At 38.8% G+C, this 25,947-nt stretch overlaps 1 protein-coding gene across 2 annotated transcripts; it reads left to right on the top strand.

Moving 5' to 3' along the window:
- ASMTL (acetylserotonin O-methyltransferase like) lies at positions 1-25,473 on the top strand. Of its 2 annotated transcripts, none has more exons than XM_054654744.2 (13): positions 1-163; positions 1,160-1,291; positions 3,056-3,103; positions 3,738-3,802; positions 4,797-4,858; positions 6,796-6,904; positions 10,768-11,188; positions 14,099-14,261; positions 15,998-16,182; positions 17,866-17,995; positions 19,085-19,228; positions 19,734-19,856; positions 25,144-25,473. In XM_054654744.2, the coding sequence occupies exons 1-13, from the start codon at positions 71-73 to the stop codon at positions 25,356-25,358; spliced, it is 1,890 nt and encodes a 629-aa protein (XP_054510719.2). In that variant the 5' UTR covers positions 1-70; the 3' UTR covers positions 25,359-25,473. The 2 variants fall into 2 exon arrangements, with proteins under 2 accessions (XP_054510719.2, XP_054510718.2); XM_054654743.2 differs by lacking the exon at positions 25,144-25,473 and adding an exon at positions 22,029-25,134 and having other exon boundaries at positions 4-163.
- Positions 25,474-25,947: the final 474 nt, after the last annotated feature.

Below are 25,947 nucleotides of genomic sequence, written 5' to 3'. Positions count from 1 at the left end.
AAAGCAGCCGCCGCCGCCTCCACGCCCCCGCGCAGCGCGGAGCAAGGGCTGGGAGCTGCCGTCTGCCGCCATGGTGTTGAACCCGGTGCTGGGGAAGCTGGTCAGCAAGCGGGTGGTGCTGGCTAGCGCCTCGCCGCGCCGGCGGGAGATCCTCACCAACGTGGTGAGTGCGACCGGCGGCCGCTGGCCTCGCACGGGCCGGGGGCTGCGGGCGGCGGCGGCCGCCAGCGCCGGCCGGGCCTGCGGGGCCCGACGCCTCCCGGCCCGCCCGCTCCGTGAGAGCAGTGGGAGGGGAGCGGGCAATAAAGGAGATGTGTCCTTTCTGAAATGCACGGGTGCAGAGCAGAGGAGGCCGTAACCTGTCATTGAGACTGTTCAGCCCCTGCGGAGGAACGTGTGAGCCTCGCTGGGCGGACTGCAGTAGACTTTTGAATAGCCCTTGGGTATTACCTGTCGAACTTAGTTTGCCTAGTATTGCTGTTCTTAATAATTCTCCCGATACATTGAACTTCAGCGGAAGAAAAAACTTCAAAATTCGGATGTGTGGAAAAGCACCGGGGTTCAGTTGTGCACTAAGTTATTAGAAACATAGCATGCCTGCTGAGTGCAGTAAATGTACAAGTGTAGCCTAGAGGCAAAAAGTTGGAAGAATAGTTGGGCATTGTTTGATGACACCAAACAAAAATTGTCTGATTTTGTTTTCTTTTTATCATGTGTGTAAGGGCACATGAACTGCAGTAAAGCTCCTGTAAGAATGTGCACTGCTGTTGCATGGGTAAAGTGCTGTGCAATTCAACTTTAAAAATCCAGTAGTATTTTTTTTATTCTGTTTATGGAGTGTGTAAGCTTATACTGTTAGGTTTTATATGAAAAGAATAATGAAATTACAAATGTTATTAGATTCTAATAAATAAGGGCAAAATCAAATATACACACCAATTTCAAAGTTCTGGTTGTTTTGTTTTAAATTCCTTCTAAAAGATATGTATGCACTAAACACTGATAGAAGCACTGGGGTTTTTTTTCCATGTATGTTTGGGGGAGGGAGGTGTGTTAACATGTAAAAAGCAGATGTCAAATTTGGTATTCGCTTAATATGCCTTGGGGGCAATGTTTAATAATGAGGTCAGATTGACTGCATCACTTTCCTGTGTTACAGGGCCTGCGGTTTGAGGTGGTTCCATCCTGGTTTAAGGAGACACTAGAAAAGTCATCTTTTACAGCCCCTTACCAGTATGCTGTGGAAACAGCAAAACAGAAAGCTCTTGAAGTAGCAAACAGAATGCATGTAGTAAGTTACTAACTATTGCTGCAATGATCTTTTTGTCTTTAAGTGGTGCATGTTACTTGTTACTGTGACTCAATTTGCTTGCACTGCTTAAGTGATCCCTGAGGTTTGTTTTTTTCTCCACTGAAGGCTAATGGATGTTTTCCTGTCATTTGTGAAAGATGGTGTTTTGAAATTGCCTAATCAGAAGTCTAATGCCTGCAGTTCAGGCTTTCCACAAACTGAAGTGGCCTGCATCTTTTGTCAGCATCATACCTACTCTTGTGTGTGATGCATATTCCATTTTTTTTTTTTTTTTGAACAGTTGGGTGTGTGCCTGACCTCATTCCACGTATTTGATGTATTTGTTGATTGTGGAGACAGACTCCACAGAAAAACACTGATGTGCTTCCAGTGCTTTCACTGAAGGAGTGACAGGAATAGCTCAGGAGTTGTGAGTATAGAGGTACTGAAGGAAAGCAGAAAAAAATTACTCTTTCTTTTCCCAGAGTGTTTTAAAACAGAATTGGCCCATCTAATTTTAAGAAGGGAGAAGTTGATATAATTTTAGATTCTGTTAGACAAGGCATCCATTTTGTATCCTAAATTTTATCGAAACCAGTGATGCAACTTACACTTTCGGTGGTGTTTGACTTATGCCCTTGGCTGTGATCACTGTTTGAACACATAAGGCTCACCAGAGGCTTGCTACATAAGGCTTGCTACCAGAACCTATTTAAAAGTTGAGCAGATTAAATCTCACAAAATGGACCATAATATTTTCTTAATAATATAGCTCTGAAAGAGAGAGGTGTTTGCTGCTCCTATTCTAGCAGCAGAAAAGGAATGTTGAATACTTTAACAGTGTTGCCAGATGTCACCATTCTTCAAAGCAAATATTGCATGATCTCCAGTGTAAATCGTTACCCAGTTTTCTGTTAACTTCTGTAACCTTCCAGACAATGGTACAGCATAGGAGAATAGATTTTAAATCCAACCTCAGTAAATTACTTACTTTGGGCTTTCATTGCAAAACACTGTACTGGTGATAATGCTGGTTCAGTGGATTTCAACATGCTTCTTCATACAGGAATTAGTAGAACTAATTCTAGATATCATTAAACAATTTAGAGCACATCAAGTCTTTGTCTAGAAGAATTGCTTCTCTATAAATGTTTTATTATAATGGTCACACAGATGGGTTTCATGTCATGCTATGATAAGTAACAGCAGTATGCCTTATAATATGCAGGTAAATCAAAACATATAAGGACAAGTACTGTTTAAAGCAAAGAAAGGTTTACAAGGAATTTTTATATATCGCTACCACATATTTTAAAAAGTAGATTGTGTTCCCTTATAAGAGAAAAACACTAAGTGTAGCTAAAAAAAAGGGATTTACTTTTCAGTAAAATTTTGCTTGGAGAAATGATCCTCGAGGACTGTATTCTCTGGCTTCCACGTACTAGGCACTTTAAAGGAATTGTTTGCCACCTTGAAGACCAGATTGACTTTTGAGAATGTGCTTTATTTCCTAGATGCATTTATTCATCAGTAACATATTTGGGCAAATTTGTGGCTTGAGAATGGTGTGCTCAAGCCTCATTTTTATGGTGATATAAACATTTACTATTTTGCAAACAGTGCAAAAGGAGAAATAACATCTTGTTTTCAGGGCAGTGTAGAGCCCTACTTCTAAACCAGTCAACTGCTATTGTCTCACCTTATGTCTTAAAAGATTTTGTTTTCTTTGTATCTTCTGACAAATACCTTCTTATGCTTTTGCAGAAGCATATGAGAACACCTGATATTGTTATAGGAGCAGACACTATTGTGGTAAGAATTCTTTAGTGATTTAGCATTATTTTAATTTATGACTAGTGTAGAAAATACTTGTATCTTTAGGTTTAAGTTTGAAAACTGCCTTCACTGTGAAGTTATACTTGCATTATGATACATGTTTTTGGGATGTGTTGATGTGGCTTTTAGGGCTTTTTTTCCCCAACAAGGTAGTTTTTGAACTCTTGAGAGCTAGAAGCCTTGCTGCTGGTTTTGGGGACACTAATACTGCCATAAATATTGCCTTGGATCTTCTAATATGTAATGGAAATTCTGTTCTCAGGTGACTTGTCTGTCAGGAAGTCCAGATCAGTTCTGAACAGTTCTGTGCTGTGCCTTGTAGGAGGAGGTCACTTTGTATCTGACCTCTTCACAGAGACAGTGAACTGTTAAGGGCAGAAAAAGTTGAATTATCCTTTTGTTTGAGAGGTGCAGCCATTGGAGGGTAGAGTATGGCACTCATATGCTTGACACTCAATTACCTGTTCTACCCAAGTATTTGTGCTTCTTGCTCTACTCAATAGACTCAAGTTTGAAGCTCTGGCTGAAATCATGATATGAACATAATTTCTGACCTCAGTTCCTGAAAAGTGAGAAAAAGCAGCACACTCATTCTGTTTTTCTGTTTTAGTCTGTGGATGAGCAGATCCTGGAGAAACCAGTTGATAAGCAAGATGCCTACAAGATGCTATCAAGGTCTGTAGTTTTAAGTAAGATATGAAATTTGAAGACGCAGTTTTTCTCCATCACTTAGATTCTTAAAAGGGTTCCACAGAAGGGATACAAGCAAATTTTTTTGGGTTTTGTTTTGTTTGTTGTAAGTTTAGTAGGTCAATCTCTTAATTAGGGATATGAAAAGCACTTAATATTTAGCTTTTTAGAACTCCAGAAAAAAAGGCAGGCAAGATGATGCATCTTTGCACATATCCAAGGTGTCAAGTGAAAATTTTCACAGTTTCACCTTAAAGTTTGATGTGGAATCTTGTGGGGGACAGAGCATGTGAGATGCTTCTGATCTCATCCAAAAGTATCCTGGCTAATCTTTACGAGATTATTCCTTAAATAGTCTCTTCAAAGGTTCTCAATCCCTTGCTATCATCTGTTGCTTACACAGCAGATAATAAAGTCCTCAGAACTAATTGGCCACAGCGTGGCACTCTGGAGCCACTGGAGGAGAGAGCCAGGAGTAAGGGAATCTGGGCTCTTGCTCTGCACTCTGCTTGCCATGGGATCTCTGGGGACCAGTCTGGATGAAATGAGAACATATGCACTAGTTCCCTATTACATGTTTAGTCTGAGTTACATCACCTAGCTATTTATTGCCAGCTTTCAGTGAAGATGGCTCTAACAGTAGGATTTATGCCACCTGGGCTTTTCTAATGTATTTGAAATAGTCACTTTTCTAATGTACACTGAATGAGCTGATACCATGGACTACTCTTATACAAGTGGTATTTTGGAGACTTGAAATGACTGCAGCTTTTGGTAGGGGTTTTTTATGTGGTTATTTCTTTGTGTGTTTTGCCATTATATTTTCAGCAATACTGAAATAAAATTTATTTCTTTAGGATGCATGTCAGATCCATTGAGTGATACATTAATGTAATGGTCTGCATCTCAGGCTGTAGCAATATGATAATGTAGAATATTTCATAAGACTGTTGCTTAATGGACATTTTTTGCCTGACAGGTTAAATGGGAAAGAGCACAGTGTTTTCACAGGTGTGGCTATTATACACTGCCACAGTAAAGGTATGTGTCATTTTATTACAACCCAATAGTAGTATTAAAAATTACTCTCATGATAGCCTGTACAAGTAAAGAAACAGGATGAAAATGTTTCATATACAGTCGGAATTGGTTTTCTGCTCAAGAACTACCTTATCAAAATATAAATTGAAGTGTCCCCACAAAAGCCAACCTTCTTCCTGTATTCAGTTTTCACACAGAAGGAAAAATGACAAGACAATGGAGTTCAGAAATACTGTGTCTGAAAGCTGTGAGACTAATTGAAAGGCCAGTGGAAGTGGTGGAATATTCTAAATTAAATTCAAGTAAGGTACTACAGACTGTGAGACTGAGCTCAGTGTGATTCATATCAGCTTCATTCTGTGTTGTGCTTAGACCAGTTGAGGCTTAATGCCTCAGGCTGCTAAGAAGCTGTAGGGAGCGATACACCAATGTTCCTTATCACATAATTTATAGAGAAAGTGAGTCATTTTTATGGAAACTGTACCATTAATAGTGTTTGAAAGGCATTGTCTGATAATTGTGCCAATAATCTTTTAGTAGAGCTTTTGCAGGCATTTCACTGGACATAGTCTTTCTGTACACAGTTTAAAAATTAACAATTTAAAAATTAACAGTTTTTAATCTTTTCTGGTGTGGTTGCTCTTAACTCCTGTAAGATGGGATTAAAGTTAGTGATGCAGTACTGCTAATATGCTAGAGGGAGAGCTGCTGCAAAAGAAGTAAAACATGATACCAAGGGCGTGTTCCTGTGAGCAACCCAGCAATGTAATTAACGCCTTTAACTGTTTACTCTAGGAAGAACGTTAAGTGCACCCAGCTGTAGTAGTGATACTATAACAGCACATCTCATTTGAAGTGTACAAATTTGAACTGCATCACAGTCAGATGAATATACCTTTAGTCTGCAGATTCCCCAAGAGATGCAATTAATACAACAATTCTGTAGAATTACTATAAAGTGTATTTACAGTTTATATTTATATTGTGGTTTTTAACTTGCTAAAGATGAAATTTTTTACTAGAATTTGTTATCAATACTGAAAGACATGGTAGTCTGTCTTCATATGCACCAATTTTCTTATTTTTTTTGGGTTTCACACTGTCACTGTTAGAAATTGGTTAGCATCCTTTCTTTGGCCTGTACTGTAGATATTTCTTACTCCTCCTCCAGCATTGCCACTGCTACCAGAACTGTGGTAGCAGGAGATGCTTGGTGTTTATAGAAAAGAGTAGAGAGAGCTAATAATCTGCAATGTGCACACTCATCTGTGCAAGGCTGTTACCTTTTGAACATGTTTTGGAAAAGCCTCTGTCTGCAGTGACAGCAGGGTCACAGTGTACCACATGCAGCAGGGTCCATACCAGGTTTGCAGTACTGTATTGCACCTTCCCTCATCCACTTCCAGCTACAGAAGTCTGAAATAATATTGTCATCTCTTCAGAGATGGTAGGAAGATGATGGTGGTGGTTCTTGATGGGACTGCTGGATACCAAGTCTGAAGTGCAGGGGCAGTTGCATGTACCCACTTTTATGACTGCTACATGTTGAACCCTGATATGTTGTTAAGAGTTCTTTGACAACACTCATAAAGTTGGAAGGGTGGCTGTAACCTTCTTTGTACTCAGTGCTGGATATGTGTGCCAGCATCCATAAATAGCTTTGTGTAAGCATTGGTAATTTAAGGGTATATTCCACACAGGAAGAGCAGTCTGTTATCGCTGAGACAGGACTGCAGAGGTTGAAAATGCAAACTCTTACTGTTTTGGGAAAGTTGAGTCCACTTACCCTGAAGAACATTATTAGTCATTTCATACATCTGTGCAATATATTTAATTTTTCTCAAGCAAAATTGTCAAATGATTAAGAAATGCAACCTAGATGTTATGCTCTCTAAACTACAATTCCTGTTTCTAATAAGACCCTTTTCTTTCTGTAGACAATCAGCTAGAGATGGAAATCACTGATTTCTATGAAGAGACTAAAGTAAAATTTTCTGAGCTGTCTGAAGAGCTCTTATGGGAGTACATTCACAGTGGGGAGCCAATGTAAGTAAGACCTTGATGCCACCACACAACACTTGAGAATAGGCCTTAGGGTACATTACTAAGCCAGTGTAAAACATTGTCTCGTGTTCTGTGAAATTTTGTTCTATGTGTATGAGAAATTATAGTATTGGTAATGCAAGGGCACTTACTCTTCTGTTCTTGTGTAAAGCTGTCATTTGTCCAGTGAAAGTGAGCTACCTTTTTAGAACCCTAATGAATTTGAAAAGTGAAGACTTGAAATACTCTGGATTAAGCAAGCACTTGTGCAATATACAATTATCTTTCTGTTAGCAGAGGCATTCAGGGATCATCAATGCCCAAGACAATGCATAGTTCATTACAAACAGGTGAAAAGAGTGTTGGATAATCAGGGCATCATTGAACTGTGTTGGGAGAAAGCTACAACTTGGTGTATTTAGTTTATCAAAATCACTGCTCTAATGCAAGGAGCACCAGCTTAGTTTTTACTTATCCTTGTGAAAAGTGAAAATGCAGTTTGTGTGTTGCTGTGTCAAAATTGTCCCTCAGTTTATCGTTTCTGCTACACTGGTAATATAGTTACTGATCTATACAGGCAACGTTTGCAAAGACAATATACCAGACAGCAGTTATTCAATGGAAGAAATAGGATGAGAACAGAATGCCTATTTACTAGTCCTAAGATGAAGTTCACTAGATTGCTTAAAAAAAAAAAAAAAAGTACTTATTTGGAGACAACAAGGGAAAGGAATTTGTCTTCTTTTTGTGTTGGCTGGGCCTGCCTGAAGGCATAGTTAGCACTATGGACTGCATATCAGGTGATCTGATGTGAACTTTTGTCCCTGTAGCTTCAATTCTGACCATGTAAGAAATTGTGGTGGTTTTTAAACTCATTTGTGCTATAAAACAATAAAGCCAAGTTTTACTGGGGAAAAGAAAGCACTGTGGACTTTGGATATACTTCATTGCTTATGTGCAAATGAGGTGTACTTTGTGATCATGTAAGGTTCACAGCTTATTGAACAGACTGATTTTTAAATTGGATTATATGGAGAGAATGTTTTGGCAAGACTGCAGCTTGTAATAAATTCCAACATAGGTTTTTGGAAGGTGATGTTTACTATGCTAGTTAGTATGATCTTTAGATTTAGTGGGCCATAAAGTTGCAGTTTGAAGGAGAAGTGACCATGGATTTTTAGGAAGAATGTGAGGCTGAAAATTATATTGGAACATTCTGAATATTTCCTCTGGAAGCAAATAGCTTTAGCAGTACTTTGCTGCACCAAAATGGGTCACGAGCAGTGCTGGGTTGTTCTGTTCATTCTCCTAAAAAAGGAGTGTGACGTCAAGGGTTTCTCAAGGACCAAAGGTTCAGAGAATGTGTTTTATTGTTCTCTGAGGCTGAAGCAAAATTGATCTTTGTTTCTATAATCCTGTTTATATATGTTCCTGATATGTTTATATAATAGGAAGCACTTGTTCCGACTTTGCAAAGGAACTACTAAACACAGTGTCCTATAAATTTTGCAAAATTCAGTAAGAGGTATCTCACAACATTTCTTTTGGTTATTTTTGTTCCCTCCTCCATGTCCACCCATACAGTTACACGATTCTATGCATATAGGTTTTTCTAAACAAAAAGTGATCATTCCTTTTTTTTAAATTTACATGGCAAAATAATTTTCTGAAATAATGCAAGACTTAATAATCACATGAAAAAATAAAAGAAAAATGACTAGTTCTCTTGTGGGATAAATGGAGTTCTTTTTCTAGCAAGAAAAAGTGTACCAAATGCAGTTGAGTCCATACCTAGATATGCAATACTTTATTGCACCTTCCTTCATCCACTTCCAGCTGCAGGAGTCTGAAATAATCTTGTCATCTCTTGAGAGGTGACAGGAAGATGACAGCGATGGTTCTTGATGGGACTGAGGAAGAAAATTGGCATATAGTATTTAAGTCAATCTCTGGTGTCAGAGAGTAATACTAGAAATACATAGATGATGTAAAGTATGGGTAAGGAAGGAGGTGAAATTGCTGTCTCAAGGTAGTCTGTGATGAGGCTATAAAAACCTCAACTTTTGGCTTCAGAAAGTTGTTTTCCTTTTGGTTTTATTCCTGTTCCTCTTTCTAACCAAGGATTTTCTCCTTGCAGGCACTGTCTCTTTCCTTCTTTTTCTGTGTATCTGTAGAAAGAAGGCTGTACCACAGTAATCCTCACTGTTTTGGGCTTGTATAATGAGTAGACTTTGACCCAGCCTTTTATTTTGTAATCTTTCCCTTATGAACAACTTTATCTGTCTCTGCTTACAACTGCTAGCCTGAAAACTGCTGTGATTTTAGTAGCTCTCCTCTGATGGCACTGAAACCAAAGGACTGCAGTCTGGGAAGGAGGTGATGAAAGAGCCTTCAACTCTACAGTTTTACATTTTACTGTGAAGGAATAAAATACAGAATATAAATATTCTTTTCAGGATCCAATCCCAGAACATAAAGTGTTGTAGAAAAATAAATGTGTAGCCATTTCTGTTAATCTTCTTGCTGGGAGTATGATACTGCTGCTTTTGATGGTTGTAATGTTTTTTGCCTACCTGTAAGCATGTACCAATATTATAGCTTCATTGAAAAATGAGAGGACGTTTTAGTCATTATAATATTCCTAATGAAGTTGATGTAAATCATAAGAATGCTATAAAAGAAAAAATAATTTAAACAATGACAAATTATAAGGTAGTGCTGACAATGCAAGATTAAAGGAAAATCCCTATTCACAATTTAGCAATTCAGAAAATCCTACTTGCTGGTATACTGATTCTTCTGATTGTTTTAGCATGCTATTAGAAAGGGAATCTGGAGGCAAGTACTAAAAATAAAGAGCTGTTTCTGATCAAATCTAAGATGAAAAAATTAGCAATAATTTTTTTGTGTAGTAATCTTCTTTCTCAAGCAGTTTGTGTAATTCCATACTACCTTAAGTTAATAGATCTGAGACTGACTGACCTTTGGTTTCTAAGCTTGCTGACGTAGGCTTTCAGATTCTGCTGTTATGTAGGAAACGTACTTTTAACTGCCTTCTTCCTTGTATGAGAACAGTAAAATTGTTGGGTCTCCTGCAGCTTATCTGACTTGTACATATTTCCATTCCAATCTGTGGAATTTGCATAATTACACCTAAAGACAAATTAGATTTCCAGGGTTAGTTTCTGTGCCTGTACATTCCTGTGCGAAATTGTCAGTATTACCATGACATCCAAGAGCAGAGTGTTGTGAACCACAACTCTGTTCGGTCTCAGATGGTTGCACAAGAGATGGATGGATAGGGCTAAATAGAGTAGTGGATCTTATTTGAATGGGTTGCTCTTTTCCAAGGAAGTCCTGTCTTCCCGATCCCCATTTTAGGTATTCCTATGACTGAGATCTGCAAGATGCTTTCTGTAATAATTTGAGTTCTAAAAGGTCATCTTCATTGAGCCTAAAGGCTTTCCAGCCTCTTGTGGAATTGGGTGAGGGTCATTATGCATCTGGTGACCCGGTGGCAGTGTTGCTCTTGGTAACACTGTTACCTTTTTGGTAGCCACGACTTGGTAACCTATGACAACACACTGACTGCAGTCACCTGCTGCTTAGGTGACTGCTTCCGACAGTGCAAGTGCAACATCAAGACCTTTGGCTCCTCACCCTTAGTAGGAATATTGATCCTTATATTTATCTTGTGATTTACAAATTGAAGTGTTGAGCCTGCCTAGTAGATCTAATCTGCCTGTAACTTAGGTGCACTAGTTTTTATTCCAGCCTCTGCAGTTCTGGTGGATTATTAGTGTTCTGTGATATCTCTGCTCTTAACCTTAATTAGATCTTTGTTGGTTTTCCTTTCTCTTCCTCAGGGACAAGGCTGGTGGATACGGTATCCAGGCCCTTGGTGGGATGTTAGTTGAGTATGTCCATGGAGACTTCTTGAATGTGGTGGGATTTCCTCTGAATCACTTCTGCAAAAAGCTAGCAGAATTGTACTATCCGCCCTCTAAACATGACGTACAACATAAAAAGTATGACTCTATCCCTTCTGTGGACACTTTTGAGAACCTAAGTGATGGAGAATCTTCAAATTTCACAGAGCACAAAATTGCTAGTAAGTTGGACCACAGTGGGATGCGTTCCTCAGGAGCTGCTTACACTCCTGAAAATACTTCTGCTGTCAGAACTGGTTTTACAGTACCTTTGGAAAATCAGAATGGAGTGTCACAGAGTGCATCAAAACTTCCATCCAAAATTCTAGAGCTGATGGATGGTTTTAGAGCTTCAAAGGTAAGGGAAAAAAAACTACTCATTACATGGTTGTCTGATACATTTGTTTCACTGGACTTCAGTATGTAACAGGTATTGTGAAATATTTCAGCTGGGGAAGGAATGTATTAATAATTAGTAAAAAAGGACCACTGACTTCTGGAGAACCTTAAGATAGCTGAAATTTCTGGTGCTGTGCAAATGCTGTTGGGTTTGTCTTTTTGTATTTGTTTTTATGCGTTCTATCAAATTTCAGTTGCCTATTGGATAATTTTATCCTTTGAGTTGAGAGGGAAAAGAAGTTGCAGATTTTTCTTTTTTTACTGATCAGAAGAGCACAACCAAGCTGGAATTATATACTCTTAAAAAAAAAAAAAAACACATTTAATGTGATTAACTCACCTGACTTAAAACTGTGACAAGAATTGTATATATTATATTTCCTTTGTAACTTTTAAGGCTTTGCATTAGAATTCTGTGGAAGATCTTAATTTTTTATTGCCTTTTCAGAATATTGTTTTTAATAACCTGTTTCATGTTCTGGATGTGTTTAACTGATAATATCCATGCTGTATCTGATGGAGGCATACTCATAACAGCTCACAAACAAGGTCACATGCTCTGTGTTTCAGCCAGGCATGATGAGAAATGCATAACTGGACATTTTAAGTACTCCCAGATTTTCTACATAGTTCCAGTGTGGCAAAGATAATAGTGAAGAAGAGGAAGAAGAAATGAACAGTGGTCATTCTAATAGATTACTGGTCTCCAAGTTATTTGTGTTTTAGGAAGATGTGGGAAAAAAGTGCTAAAGTGGCAGTGAAATGCAAACTTGGAACTAAAGATCCAGCAACGCGGAGGTGAATGGAGGTGGGCACACCAGACAGTGAACAATAGTTTTGCTGAAACAGTGGAGAGTTGTGCTCAGCTCTGAAGGAAGACTGTAGTGCGATCATGTGGTTCTGTGGGTGTGCTGCTTGTAGGCATACAAAGCTGTCCTGAGAGGTTTGGAATAAAGTGGTTTTGAGGGTGCTGCATTTGTGAACTTCTTGTGTACCTATGGGGAGTGACATATTTGAATGGGTGAGATGATGCTTAGCATTTCTTCCATTTAAGTAAAAACAAATATGGATAATCATCAGCATGTGGCTGTACATTACTTTTACTGTTTACAGTGATGTGATTCTGAATAGTTTTGTGCAGTGAAAGACAGTGGAAGCTGGAAATAAAAGAAACAACTCTACTTTCTCACTACTCCTGTGTAAAGTCATATTATGAGGTACTGAATCACATGTTGAACTAGTGGGATTTTTTTCCCACTAAATGGATCTTTGTAAAATTAATTACCAGTAGCAATGAATTGCAATCTGACAAAACTCATCATGTTTCCATTTGCAGAATAGGTATAAGTACACAAAAGCATTTATTTCCACAAAAACTCAAGTTTTTTTCATCTTGATTCTTGGGTGTTGCTTCAAGAACTTTTTATAAAGCAGAGTAAAATCTCCCACAGGTAAAGGCATTGCTGCCTATTTTCCTGTGAACTGCTCTGTTGCAGAAAGGAGGAGATTGGGGTTAAATACTTGCAAGTTAAAAATCTTTGACGTTTACTATGTTCAAAATTTACATGGTCTGATCTGTACTCATATCTTTTACATTTTTTCCTCTTTAATTCTTTTTTTTTTTTTTTGAACTGAGAATTACTGAATGGGTTGGTCAGCCAAGTTTTCTGCCTTATCTTCTCACCTTCTTTTTCCTGTTCTAATGGTTTCCAGTTGGTATGAGTCCAAAGACTGGGCAAATCTCAGAAGCCATCTGGTTGTAAACTAGGTGTAATTGGCTCAGTATTGTGAAAGCCTGAATTATAATAAATCCCAGCAATATGTTCTTATTAAAGTTATAAAATAGAATAAAAAGATGTAAAGATTATAGACTATAAATACATTCAGTAGCAGACCTACTTCTCAAAGTTAATCTTTTTCTCTCTTTGATTTTTATTAAACAGAATGTCAAGGCGCTTCTTTCCTTAATTACCTTTAGATTTAAATTGCATTATAGTTGCTTGCAATTGTAAAGAAATGGATTCTGTGATTGCTGCATTTGCCTCCACTGTTGTGCTCTCCACAAGTTCCTTGATTTTAGGTATTTTACCTGCTTCAGAATACAGAAACTGTAGAATTGCAAATTAATTTTGAATGGAGAGGTATATATTACTATATTTAATTAACTTTACTCTCTGGTTTGGTTAGCATATCTTGAAAAAAGTTCAGCTAAGGATTTCAATTTAAGGCAGCCATTGCCCATGACCTTTTCTTCACCATGAAGCACTAGCTGTTCTTTTGTCCCCATCTGTACACATCCTGTTAAGGTGTGCTTGTAGTACAGTTGTCCTATGAAGTCTTATTCTTTTTGTTCTTAGTCTTTTTGGGTTTTTTCCTTAATTTTGATAAAATAAAGACCTGTATTTTAGTAACTGAAGCTGTTGCACTATCTTAGTGGAGACTTTTGAGTTCCTTATGCTTTGGGTCTATCAAATTTGATTTTTCATTATTTAATAATAATTTTTATTATCAAATTTTGGTATTGGTTCATATGCTTAAGAATGTTCCATTACATCAAACAGCCATATAGATGGGCAAGTGCTAAATATATAAATAAAGTGGGTCTTCATACACAATTTTTAGGCTGCATTCCAGAATACTGTGAGTTCCCTTCTCTCCCAAACACCATTGTTAAAAGTTCTGTTACTTAGCCAAGATACTGAAACTCTCTGAGAAGGAAGGGAGCAATTTTTAGGAGGTTTGTGAAATTGTGTTGCAGTAGTTTAACAGTAGTTGTGTAGAATAAGTGTAGGCAAACAATATAATTCTTCTGTTTTCTGATTGCAGTCTTTTAAACACAGCATGATAACAATTTCTTACCTACACATAGGCTCTGTTTGTAGCCTCTAAGCTGAAGATATTTGATCATCTGAAAGATAAAGGTCCAATGAAGGCAGTGGATATTGCAAATGATGTTGGAACCTCTGTATGTGGAACTGAAAGACTCCTTGATGCATGTGCTTCTCTTGGATTACTGGAGAAAACACCACAAGGTGATTCATTTACCCTCTGTGCAACTGTATATACTAAAAGACAGGCAGGACTGGAAGAGATGCTTTTAAGGTCACAGGTTCTGACTTGATTTTGTGGGTAACTTGGATTTGGGGCAGAGGGAAATGGATTCCTTTGCTTTCATTATTAGTAGCTGGAATTGTTTCATGTGGTGGAAGGCTTTATGAATTGAACACATTCAAGTCTCCTTTATGGAAACCTTAGATTGTTTTTGCTCTCTGGACATAATACTGACCAAATTTCTAAGAAAAGATTGCATGGACAGTCCCAGGGAACAGTGTAATAGCTCAAATCTGTCATCTGTACTTGAGTCACACCAACCCCATGCAGCACTACAGGCTGGGGGGAAGGTGGCTGGAAAGCTGCCCCAGGAAAAGGACCTGGTGGTGTTCAAGAGCAGCTGAACATGAGCCAGTGTGGGCCCAGGTGCCCAGTGAGCATCCTGGCCTATGTCAGCAGTAATGTGGCCAGCAGGAGCAGGGCAGTGACTGTGCCCCTGTGCTCAGCACTGGTGAGCAGTTCAGTTCAATCCTGTGTTCAGTTTTGAGCCCCTCATGACTAGAGACACTGTGGTGCTGCAGCGTGTCCAGAGAAGGGTAATGGAGCTGATGAAGGGTCTGCACTGTAAGTCTGGTGAGGAGTGGCTGAGGAAGCTGGGGCTGTTAAACATAAAGCAAAGGAGAGCAGAAGAGACCTTATTGCTCTCCACAACTGCGTGTGAGGATGTGGTCAGGTGGGAGATGGTCTCTTTTTAAAAGTAACTAACAGCAGGATAAGAGGAAATAGCCTCAAGTTATGCCAGGGGAGATTTACATTGAATATTAGGAAAAATTTCCAAGCATTGGAACAGGCTGCCCAGGGAAGTGGCTGCCTCACCATCCCTGGAGGTATTTAAAAGGTGTGTAGATGTGGTACTTGGGAACCTGGTTAAGTGGTGGAGTTAACAGTGCTGGGTTAAAGGTTGTACTTGATTACCTTAAAAGGCTTTTCCATTGAAGTGATTCTGTGTTTCTATCTAAAATGATTGTCAAATTCCATTTCCTGCTGCATCAGTGCCATCAGTCTTCAGCAGAGGGATCAGGCTTTTAATGGGGAGAGTTCTGCAATCTGTCCCTCTTTGTGGACAACAACTTAAATTTTAGTGCTCCTCATTGGAACAGTCCATGAATGTGTATGTAAAGGAGGGAGTCAGTATTAGGATTAACTTTTCCAATCAACACTATGTGGTTCTAAGTTTCCATGTGTATCATTTACATAGCAGGACTTAAAATAATTAGGTGTAAAGAAAAGAAAATAAAGGAGTCTTTCTAACTCTGTTAGAGGACAAGACAAATTAAAAGACCCAAAGACAAAATGGAGAAAGCTTAAATTCAGGAAAGAAGCAGTCATAATCTAAACAAAAATAGTCAAGAATGAGGAACTTCTAATACTGTCCCTTTAATATTAGGTATCTAACTGAGGTGCTTGGGTTTAAAATAAAAAAAATAAATCAGTGTGTATCTATATTTTCCAGCATCTGAATTCTTTTTTGAAACTAAGTACTTGCTCCTTTAAGAATGACAAGACTTTGAGAATTACTTTTTGTGCAAAAATTTTAGTAATAGATCTTAAGATCAGGATTACTAGTTATTTATGAAGGAAAACATCCCTTCAGATTTTAAACAACAGTTGCAAAGTACTGAAACAAAACTGGTTACAACTGTGTTCTTCCCATAAGGTTACAGTAATACAGACTCAGCAAATACCTACCTGACCTCAGATGGTAAATACTCACTTCATGGCTACATTATCCATTCTAATGACCACCTTTGGCCTCTCTTCACAAACTTGGAGTCTGCTGTCAAAGAAGGGAGCAGGCAGCATCATCGAGCCTTTGGAAAGAAAGCAGATGACCTGTTTAAGGTAATATAAACTCTTACTAGTATCAAAATCAGCTGTCTGGAGCCCAGAACTGATCTAGGGACAAATGGAGATAGCTCTATCTGAAGAAAGTTTGTTAGTCTCAGAAATGGTAGAAACACAATGCAACTCACCAGTCCCAGGCTTCTGTTCCCTTCAACTTTAGGCTGTGAAGTAGTGGAGCAATCACAGAGTATATTGGGAAATTTGAGTGCTGACAAAAATTCTCCAGATGAAGTGTTGCCCATCCCACGGACACACTCTCAGAATAACCTCTGGGCCTGATTAATTTGTGTCCCTTTTATAACACCACACATGTACTCCTTCCATATTGCATGCCATTCAGTTGATAGTGATGTGCATCCAGTTTAGGTTGTGCTGCTTAGTCAAAGCTTGTTTGTGTTGATGCAGTGGACAAGGGATCTAATCTCCTTTATGATGTATAGTTTTGTATAAGCTTCAAGCTGATATCTATTACTGATAAAATTGTAATCCTTCTGCCTTCTGTTTCAATCTGTGGTATTCCTTTCCCAATGCTAGCCCAAGAGGATGTGATCAGACTGGAGAATCACTTAGGGGTGTAACTAGCCTAACTTGTCAGTTACCCATGTGGTGAAGCAGGTTGAGAGGCATAAATATTTGTGCCTGTGTAAGCAGAGAGCTGCTAGTGTGAGCAGGAGAATGTCATTGCCAGCACTGCTGGCTTAAATTGTACTTCAGACTACATTCTGAGGTCCTTAATTTGTATTAAACGTCAAGATGGTGATGAAGGCGGTCTCCTGAAGGACATGTCTACATCCCTCATGTATTGTCAATGGAAAAAAATAAGGACTTCTGGAGGCTTAAAAGCTCTGCTAGCTTCATGTTAGTACTTAAATAACTGGAGGACAAAAACTACATTAGAAATCATTCAAAGGGTCTTTAAAAGGGAGTTAAGATACTTTCTTTAGGACAGCTGTTGGAGTAGATGTCTAAATTTATATACAAATTAAGTGGTTTAATTAACCACTGGAGCACATCCTTTGTTAAACATCTGGGTTATCAACTTTGCTTGGGTGATGCTTGTGTCCAGTTTGGACCTGAGCTCCATATGTGTACAGGATGGTGTGCCTGAGCAGAATCTTTGGGCTGCCTGTGGCACTATGCACACCACAACATGGAGATACTGCCACTTCATGGTAGTTGCAAAGCCAGCCATAACTGGTGAAATCTGTACAAAGGTGAAGGGTAAAGGGATTTGTGTGTTTGTGTCCTTGAAAAGGTAAAGGTATGAGTTTCTGCTCCTGAATGCTTGCTTGTTCCCTAATCAAAAAAAAACCAGAATGATCTTTAATATTTCTGTTTTATGGTATAGTCCAATTATCTAGTTATTTTTCCATCATGGGAGAATACATGTTTGAGTGAAATGAAAGCAATTTTTGAGGATATCAAGAAAGAGCACTAGAATTTTTCTTTCATTCTCCTAAATTTGTCCTTTCAAGGTGTCTGTGTGATCAGAATTCTTGAGAGGATGCAAAAATCTGCTTATTACTACAGCAAAGGATTTGAATGAGCAAATAGTCAGTGACACTTTTAATGGACCTTTTCATTTTGGGAATTCTGATGTTCACCTACTGCCTTGTTTGTACATAGTTTTAATTAACTCTGAAAATAAACTTTAATTATGCTGCTTTTCCCCCTTTTTAGGATTATTATCACAGCCAGGAGGTAAAGCAACGTTTTATGGCTGCCATGCACAGCATTGCTCACCTGACAGCAAGAGATGTGGCTACAGCATTTGATCTTTCACAGTTTAAATCTGCTTGTGATTTAGGAGGTATTGCTTGTAATTTAACTTGTATACAAATTAAAGGGAAGTGCTTGATTTCAGTTCTGCATTTTATTACTTAAAAGACATGTATATTTTTACTAGAACTGCAGTAATACTATCTGTTGTTTTTCTGATACTGCAATGTCAGGATAAAAGAGCAGTGCAGCTAATTGAAAGCAAAGTTACCTAAATGGTATTAGAATAGCTTAAGATTAGTGAATGTTTGTCTCAATCAGTTACACAGTTCAAGGCAGAAAATAAGATAGTGGCTCAGATGATACAGCATTGAGGTGGGAGTGTAATTTTCAGCAGTGTTGTTGCTTTCCTTAGGCACATCCAAGATCTTCAAAAGTTAAGCAAGTAGTGAACCACCACTATTGGGGTGTCAAACTTGAAACACTGCACTGCTAAAACAAAAGTTTTGATTCTTTTCTAGTGGGTTTATTTTGTGTATTGTTGTAGTTATTAATATCTAATATATTCATCAAAATGTTGAAGACCAGTGATATATCTGAAGAAACTCTGCTTTTTAGCACTCCTTTTTTTTTATAGGAAACCCTGTGCTTGGACCTGCACAGAGGAAGTGTTATTATATAGGGAAAGATCCACTGAAGGAAGAATAATTTATTTAGTGCCTGAGGAGGTGGACAGTGTCTTAGAGGAATTAACCCAATACTGGTACAACCGTTGCCACTTGTGCAGAGACTTCAGAACCTCACAATCTTTACTATGCTGGAGAGTGTCAAATTTCCTCTATCAGTGCTTTGTAAATGCTAAACAGTTAGAGGTGTTCTTCTTCAGCAAATAGAAGTATTTGCCTTTTCATTTACATTTTGATACTCACCAGAAAAACCCTGAGGTACTGATATCAAAGGTCACATTTGCAATTCTGTGTCAGTAAGGAGTCATGCCTGCATTCCACAGGCTTTAAAACCTTGCTCTATCAACCAGGAAGTCTTGTTCATTGTTGAGCTGTCTACCTCTGGTTCTGATTGGATGTCTCTATTTCACAATGTTATATACAGCCTTGTCTTTAAAAATGTCTGTAAATTCTGGGAGAAAATAATTGAATTGACTTCTTTAAACTCCTAACAGGTTGCACTGGAGCTCTGGCTTATGAATTAGTACAAGTATACCCAAATCTCAAGGTCACAGTATTTGACCTTCCAGAAGTCATTGCAAACACCTCTTACTTTCAGCCTTCAGGACAGCACACTGCTCCAGTGACATTTGTGTCAGGTAAATGTAGCACATGATCATTTTTCTGGTTTCTCTTGTTTTTGAGCACAAACAGGGTCTTTTGCTGCTGCTCCAACCCCAAACATATCTTAGTACAAGGCAATATAGGTTCCTCCAGGCTAAATGGGGACATAGTATTTTTCAAGACTGTGGGGATAAAAAATGCTTGGAGAATGTGGCTAAGTAGGTATGAATTAGTAATTTTTTGAGTACCACTGGAAGCAGAGGCTGCATGTGCTTGTCTGAGGTATTTAATTTCTAGACAAGATCAAAATGGTGACTACAAAGAACTTTGTCTCCTTCCTTGCTTTATGTTTGCTCTCTATTTTTTTGTTAGACAACTCTTGCCTATGATCTGCTCTTTAACTACACTTCCCTTATCTGCAAATCAGGGCATACTGTACCTGTTCATTCTTGTTACTGTTGTACTCTGCTGAAGGGCCTTGTTTTTGCAGTATGTACTCTGTGGTTTCTGTAGGAATGTACTAACTCTGTTTTCCAACAGGTGACTTCTTCAAGGATAATCTTCCAGAAGCAGATCTTTACATCCTTTCACGTGTTCTTCATGACTGGCCTGATGAAAAGATACACGTGCTGTTAAGCAAGATATCAGCTGTTTGCAGACCAGGTATGTTTTATTCATCTTGTGAACTTACAGGTGCATGTTAATGTACCTTTAATGAGCACTGACTAATGCTTTTCTAGTATGAACTTAGGATATTTTTTGTTCAATCATAGTAGCTTTTGCCTGAATGTGTAGGCTTGCATTATGATAATACCTACTAAGAAAAAGAAGGAAACAAAGCTGCAAATAAAACTATATATAATAAACTTTCACTATAGCTGCAGGCTTGACGTACAACTCTATCATATCCCCAGTCTCTGTAATGCCCAGTCTTTCTTCCTAAGCCCTGTATCATCAATTAAGTAAGCATGTGCCTATTTCTGTACATAAAATTAGCCTAACTAAATTCCTTTGGGTAAATCAAGAAGCAGCAGTTTGTTTTGCTGTTGTTTTGCTATCTCAGTAGTGTCCAGAATATGGTAAACTGGCTGAAGTTCAGTACTACTTTATGCACACATACCCTGAGAAATATGCATCCCCTTTGACTTTCTACTACATTTGAATCATAGAATCATCAGAGTATCTCAAGTTGGAAGTGACCCTTAAGGATCGTCAAATTGAACTCCTTGCTTCTTGAAGGCTTAACTAAAACTAGTTGATATGACTAAGAATGTCATGCAGATGGTCCTTGAACTCCAGCAGGTTTGGTGCTGTGACCACTTCCCTGGGGAGCCTCTTTCAGTCCCTGCCACCCTCTGGGTGAAAAATCTTTTCCAAATGTCCAGTCTGAACTTTCCCTGATGCTTCATTGCATTTCCTTGTGTCCTGTCACTGGTTCACCAGAGAGAAGAGATCAGCACCTTCCCCTCTACTGCTCACTTTGAGGAAATTGTACATGGTGATGAAGTCACACCTCAGCCTTCTGTTCTCCAGTCTGAACAGATCAGGGGACCTCAGCTGCCCCTCATGAATTTTGGCCTCATGGCCCTTCACCATCTTGGTCACATAAACTGAGGCACCCAAAATTACCCACAGAATCAAAGAATATGCTGGGTTGAAAGGGACCCATCAGAATCCTCAAGTCCAACCTCTAGCCCTATGCAGGATGCCCCAGGGGTCACACTGTGTTCCTGAGAACATTGTCCAAACACCCCTTGAACTCAACAGTCTTGGTGCTGTGATCACTTCTCTGGGGAGCCTGTTCCAGTGCCCACCCATCCTCTGGGTGAAAAGCCTTTTCCTGATACCCAAACTAAACCTCCCCTGACCCAGCTTCATGCTGTTTCTTTGAGTTGTGTCACTGGTCATGAGAATGAAAAGATCAGTACTTGTCCTCCATTACCCCTTGTGAGGATGTTGAGGACCACAAAGAGGTCTTCCATCAATCTCCTCCAGGCTGAACAAAGCAAGTGACCTCAGCTGCTCCTTATAAGGCTTTCCCTTGAGACCCTTTACTGTCTTTGTGGCCCTCCTTTGGATGGTCTCTATTAGCCTAATATATATATAGATAGATAGATAGATATAGAGAGATATGGATATCTATATATATATATATGTAGATGTATAGATAGCTATATATATATATGTTGTATATTGTGGTGCCCAAAACTGCACACAGTACTCAAGGCAAGGCTGTACCAGCACTGAGTAAAGTGAGACAATCACCTGTTTAGTGATCATCTGACTAAATCACAGAATTTAGTGATCCTGTGCTTGGATGCATCCCAGAACACAGCTGTCCCTTTAGACTGCCTAGGCACACTGCTGACTCATACTCAGGCAGTATTAAAGATCAAAGAAGACAAAAAGCAGAAAAGCATGATTCCTTAATTCAAGTGTAGGTCTGACATTTGTTTCAGAGGAGACAATGCAAAATAAGACTTAGCCCATAAACTATAATCCTGATTATAAATTATGAAAGAAAATTTTGGGTGACAATCTTATGCAAAGTTTAGGTTATGACAGATGCTCACAGGAATTGTTTGGTTCAAATGAAAGCAAGGCAGAGTTTAAGAGCATAGGCAGGAAGTGATCTGAACTTCTGGAGACAGTGCTCTAAACTCTCCCTTTTTTTTAACAATTAAATGATTGCTTCCAGGAAGAGATTGCTGAAAGTAAATTTTCACTGAAGACCATTAAAAAGGTCAGTCTGAGGGGATCTCTGTAATTGTCTCTGAAAAAGCACTTTAAAGTTGAACTTACACAGAACCACTTTTGGTTGTTTTGGAAATGCAGGAAGTGCCTTGCTAGTGGCAGAAACTGTGCTTGATGAACAGAAGACACACCCTTCAGTAGCTGTGCTACAATCCCTCAGTATGACTGAAGGCAAGCAGAGAAGCAGCTCAGAATATAAACAGCTACTGGAGAAATATGGATTCACAGATGTACAAATTAAGATCACAGGAAACTTATTAGATGCTGTTCTGTGCTTCAAGAAGAATCTGTCACTGTAGAGTGCCCACAACCAATCTGGGATGCTGAATTTTCACCCCTTGTGCAATATACCCATCATCAACCAGCTCCTATTGGCAGTTGAGGATCATTTTGGCCCTTTGTCTGAAGCACAGCTGTTACAGCCCTTGGATACAAGTTGGAATGCAGCTTCTGCCAGAGTGGATTCTGTGCATTTTAAAAAGTGTCTGGGGCAGGCTGAAACTCCTGCATATGAAGTACCTTAATGTCCAGCTCTTCTGCATACTGTATTAAGCTTAGACTTGGCATAGCTGTGTATACCATGTCAGGTTAAAACGGCAAGCTTGTACTGAGGAACAATAATATCTTAGTTTTCTTGGGCCATAAAATTAAAGAGTTCTCCCTCTGCAGTGTATTCAGTGGTTACTACTAATTTTTATCAGAAATAAAAAAAAAATAATATTGTATGATCTGCCTGAATTTGGGCATGATAGTCCTCTTTTTTCACTGCTGTGTGGGACTTTACTCAAAAACAACTCATATATAGTCTTTCAAAGCACTTTTACAAGCAAAGGTGAAAACAGAACAAACCTCAAACATGCTCCTACAATAGCTGTAGTGTCACAGAGGAACTTCAGCAGCCTCTGGCCTCCAGCCACAGTGTGTACCTGCACAGGCTATAGCTGAGAGCTGTTCATATTGCTTGCTGTCACTTCTGGGGTTTTCTGAATATGGTTGAATGGCCATATATAGTTTCTGTCTCATTAATTGAGATGAGTTTTAGGATTTATGTATAAAACCTTGTATGAAACTTTCAAAAAAATAAAAGTTTCTTCATGCTTCAGTCTTTAATTGGAGAACTGCATACTGTATCCCATCTCTTCAAGTAATTTGTCACAAATGTCACCTCTCCTAATGTTTATTTCTCTCCTGATACTTCATTGATATTTATTTTTTCTTTTCAAAGTGTAATGGAAGCCTTTCTGGAAATTAAAGTTAATTACACTTTCAAACTAGCTTTCTTTCTATCATTTGTGAGGTTTTTGCCTGTTGCTTGTACAGCAGTAGTCCAAATAAACCAGGGTGCAAGAGGCTGTGCCAGAAGTGAATTACCAACCTCAGCAAATTAGAGAGAGTTAATGAGGAAGGTTAAGAGTGCATCTGCCTGGATGTTAGTTAATCAGGAGTTACTTTGCTCCTTGACCAATGGGTAAAGAAAAAGTGCCACACTGGCTCAACTCATTAGGAGAAACAGGCTTCCTACAGAGCATTTCAGGTGTACAAAATCAGGGAAATGTCAGACTTTACCACACTGGGGTTTTTAATTCTTAGCAGAAGGTTTCTATGAATGGAATTTTCACTGATCTTATCTGTACAGACATTTAAAATGGATAAGGCGGAGTATTCAAATGAATAAATTTAAAATGTTTCTTTTCCACATTGACATGAAGCTTGCTTTTAGCTTAACAGATTTGTATGTTGAGAGAGACTCATTCTGGCAATTGCATGTGTCTCATCTCATAGTTACTCATGAAGTTCATAATGCTGTTCCTTAAGCTGCTTTAAGCTGTTTGAGTCAGAAGCAATCAAATCCTAACACTGGCACACCTGTAACTGTTACAGACTTTAAAACTGTGCCCCTAAGTACTATGTCTCTGACTGTAAAATTAGAATAGAATGTGTTTGGCTAGCACCCAGCCTTCATTTACTCTGTGATTAATGCACAACACTAAGCATTAGTCCCTTGGGCATGCTGTCTTGGTCATGTACCACAGCTTTGCACTCTCAGGATAATTAAGTGTTGGAGCAGATGATCCAGGGAGGTTGTGGAATCTCTGTCCTTGGAGGCTTCCATGTGTGAAGCCAGTCCTGAAGAAGCTGAGCTGATTGCAGAGCTGCCCTGCTCTGAGTGGGAGGCTGAACTAGAGATCTCCTGTGGTCTGTTTCAGGCTCAGGTGCTCTACAATCACGTGATGCAGCCTGGTCACCTGAGGAATTATAAGCTCATTTTACTAATACACAAATTAAGTTCTTCAGTTGCTCTGAATATCTTTTGCTGACTGGTAGAAGGAGTGGATTTAATAGTCTAACACTGAAAAGATTCTAAGCAATGTACATAACTGAGGAAAATTTTCCTGACATGATGAATGAGGGGGGTTAAGTTTTAAAAATTTTTGATGATTATTGAATGTCTGAGCTGTACAAGTTGGAATGGCTCTGAGGAGATTGTCTTAAAAGTCAGAAAGGTATGAATGTTATGCTGCACTTCATAATAAAATCACTCTGAACTTCTGCTATTTTGATCTGAGTTGGTGTCAGGCCAAAAGGCAAGTATGTATTGCAATGCTTTTGTCAGTAGCCCTCTCTTGGCTTCCCTTCCCCCTCACAGGTCTGAATATGGAGAAGAAGACTCTGTAAATCACATCATTTAAGTTCTGCTTTCATCTTTAGGTTAGTCCCACCACAAAGAATTGGGGTTCTACAGAAAAAACGTACAGAATGTATTGAACAGAAATATTGACTTCTCCTCTACTTCTGTAATGCTTGCCATCCACTCTTCTCTCTGCTTGGCATCATTTCAACCTGAATGTGAAGCAGCAGTATATCCCAAAGAGATGCAACTCTATTCCTGTCTTACTGTTTTCTATAGTCCTCATGCCAAGTCTACATAAGTCGTCCCCTTTTCCCCTGAAAACAGAGACGTGACTTGACTTGTGAGTGTTTGATCACTCCATGCTGGGAAAGGGAATTTCCTGGGGTTTGTGAGAGGAGTGGATTATTCCTTTAATAGTGGATTAGTCATTTAATAGGAGAGAAAATCCATAAATGATAAAGGAAATCACCCACGTCTTGTAGTTTGCACCCCTCTATATGGCAGCAGAAATTTTCTTGTCTGATAATGGATTAGAATTGTTGCATGTGTTTGTTTTTAAATTAGGCTGTGCAATTTTGCTGGCTGAAATGGTGTTGGATGATGAAAAGAAGAACAGGAGCACAGCTCTGCTGCAGTCTTTGAACATGCTTGTGCAGACAGAGGGAAAGGAGAGAAGTGGCTCTGAATATCAAGCTTTGCTGGAACAACATGGATTCAAAAATGTCAAAATCAGAATAACAGGAAATTTGTTAGATGTCATTCTCTGTGTTAAGACTTAGAAAAAATGTATTAAGCAGTAGTCTGGATGTCTTGTGTTTGATGTTTTGTAATTATCCAAATACACTCTCAACTTCCCATCAATACCATAAACAAGAAATGTAATAAGAAATGCCAGCTTTGTGGTATTACTTTTATAAAGTTTATTTCATTTAGTTTAGACTTCAACAGAATGATGCCAGGAGATTCTGTGGCTGCACAACATGCGTAGGACACAAATGGTGTCATCAGCCCAAGGGCAGCATTCACGCTGCTGAGAAGTCACTTTCTTCATACTTGGTGCAATTAGAATAGTAGAGTTTTTAGACCAGCACACATTGCTTTGCCCCTGTTCCAGGAGGTTAATGTTGGTATCATTTTAATGCTCCATCACTATCCATTTTAATATCATTTTATGTTACGCCCTTTACTGTAAATAAACCCTTTACACTCCAATCAACTCTGGAAACTGCTACTGCAATGGTGTAAGATGGGAAACAAGAACTGGAGCAGCAGCTTCCTGAGAGAGTCAAGACAGGCTGCACTGCATTAAGAGAGGCTTCCAAAAAAAAGGCAATTATATAAAAGTACAAGTTTCTGCTGTGATTGTAA

This window comes from Agelaius phoeniceus, chromosome 2, assembly GCF_051311805.1.
Source record: "Agelaius phoeniceus isolate bAgePho1 chromosome 2, bAgePho1.hap1, whole genome shotgun sequence".
NCBI lineage: Eukaryota > Metazoa > Chordata > Aves > Passeriformes > Icteridae > Agelaius > Agelaius phoeniceus.
This window is presented reverse-complemented; position numbering and strand designations above follow the sequence as displayed.

Coding starts and splice junctions, on each gene's coding strand:
- ASMTL (XM_054654743.2), top strand. CDS start 71: ATGGTGTTGAACCCGGTGCTGGGGAAGCTGGTCAGCAAGCGGGTGGTG. Junction 1,292..3,055: donor TAGCAAACAGAATGCATGTA/GTAAGTTACTAA, acceptor ATGCTTTTGCAG/AAGCATATGAGAACACCTGA. Junction 14,262..15,997: donor ACTGGAGAAAACACCACAAG/GTGATTCATTTA, acceptor TCTTCCCATAAG/GTTACAGTAATACAGACTCA.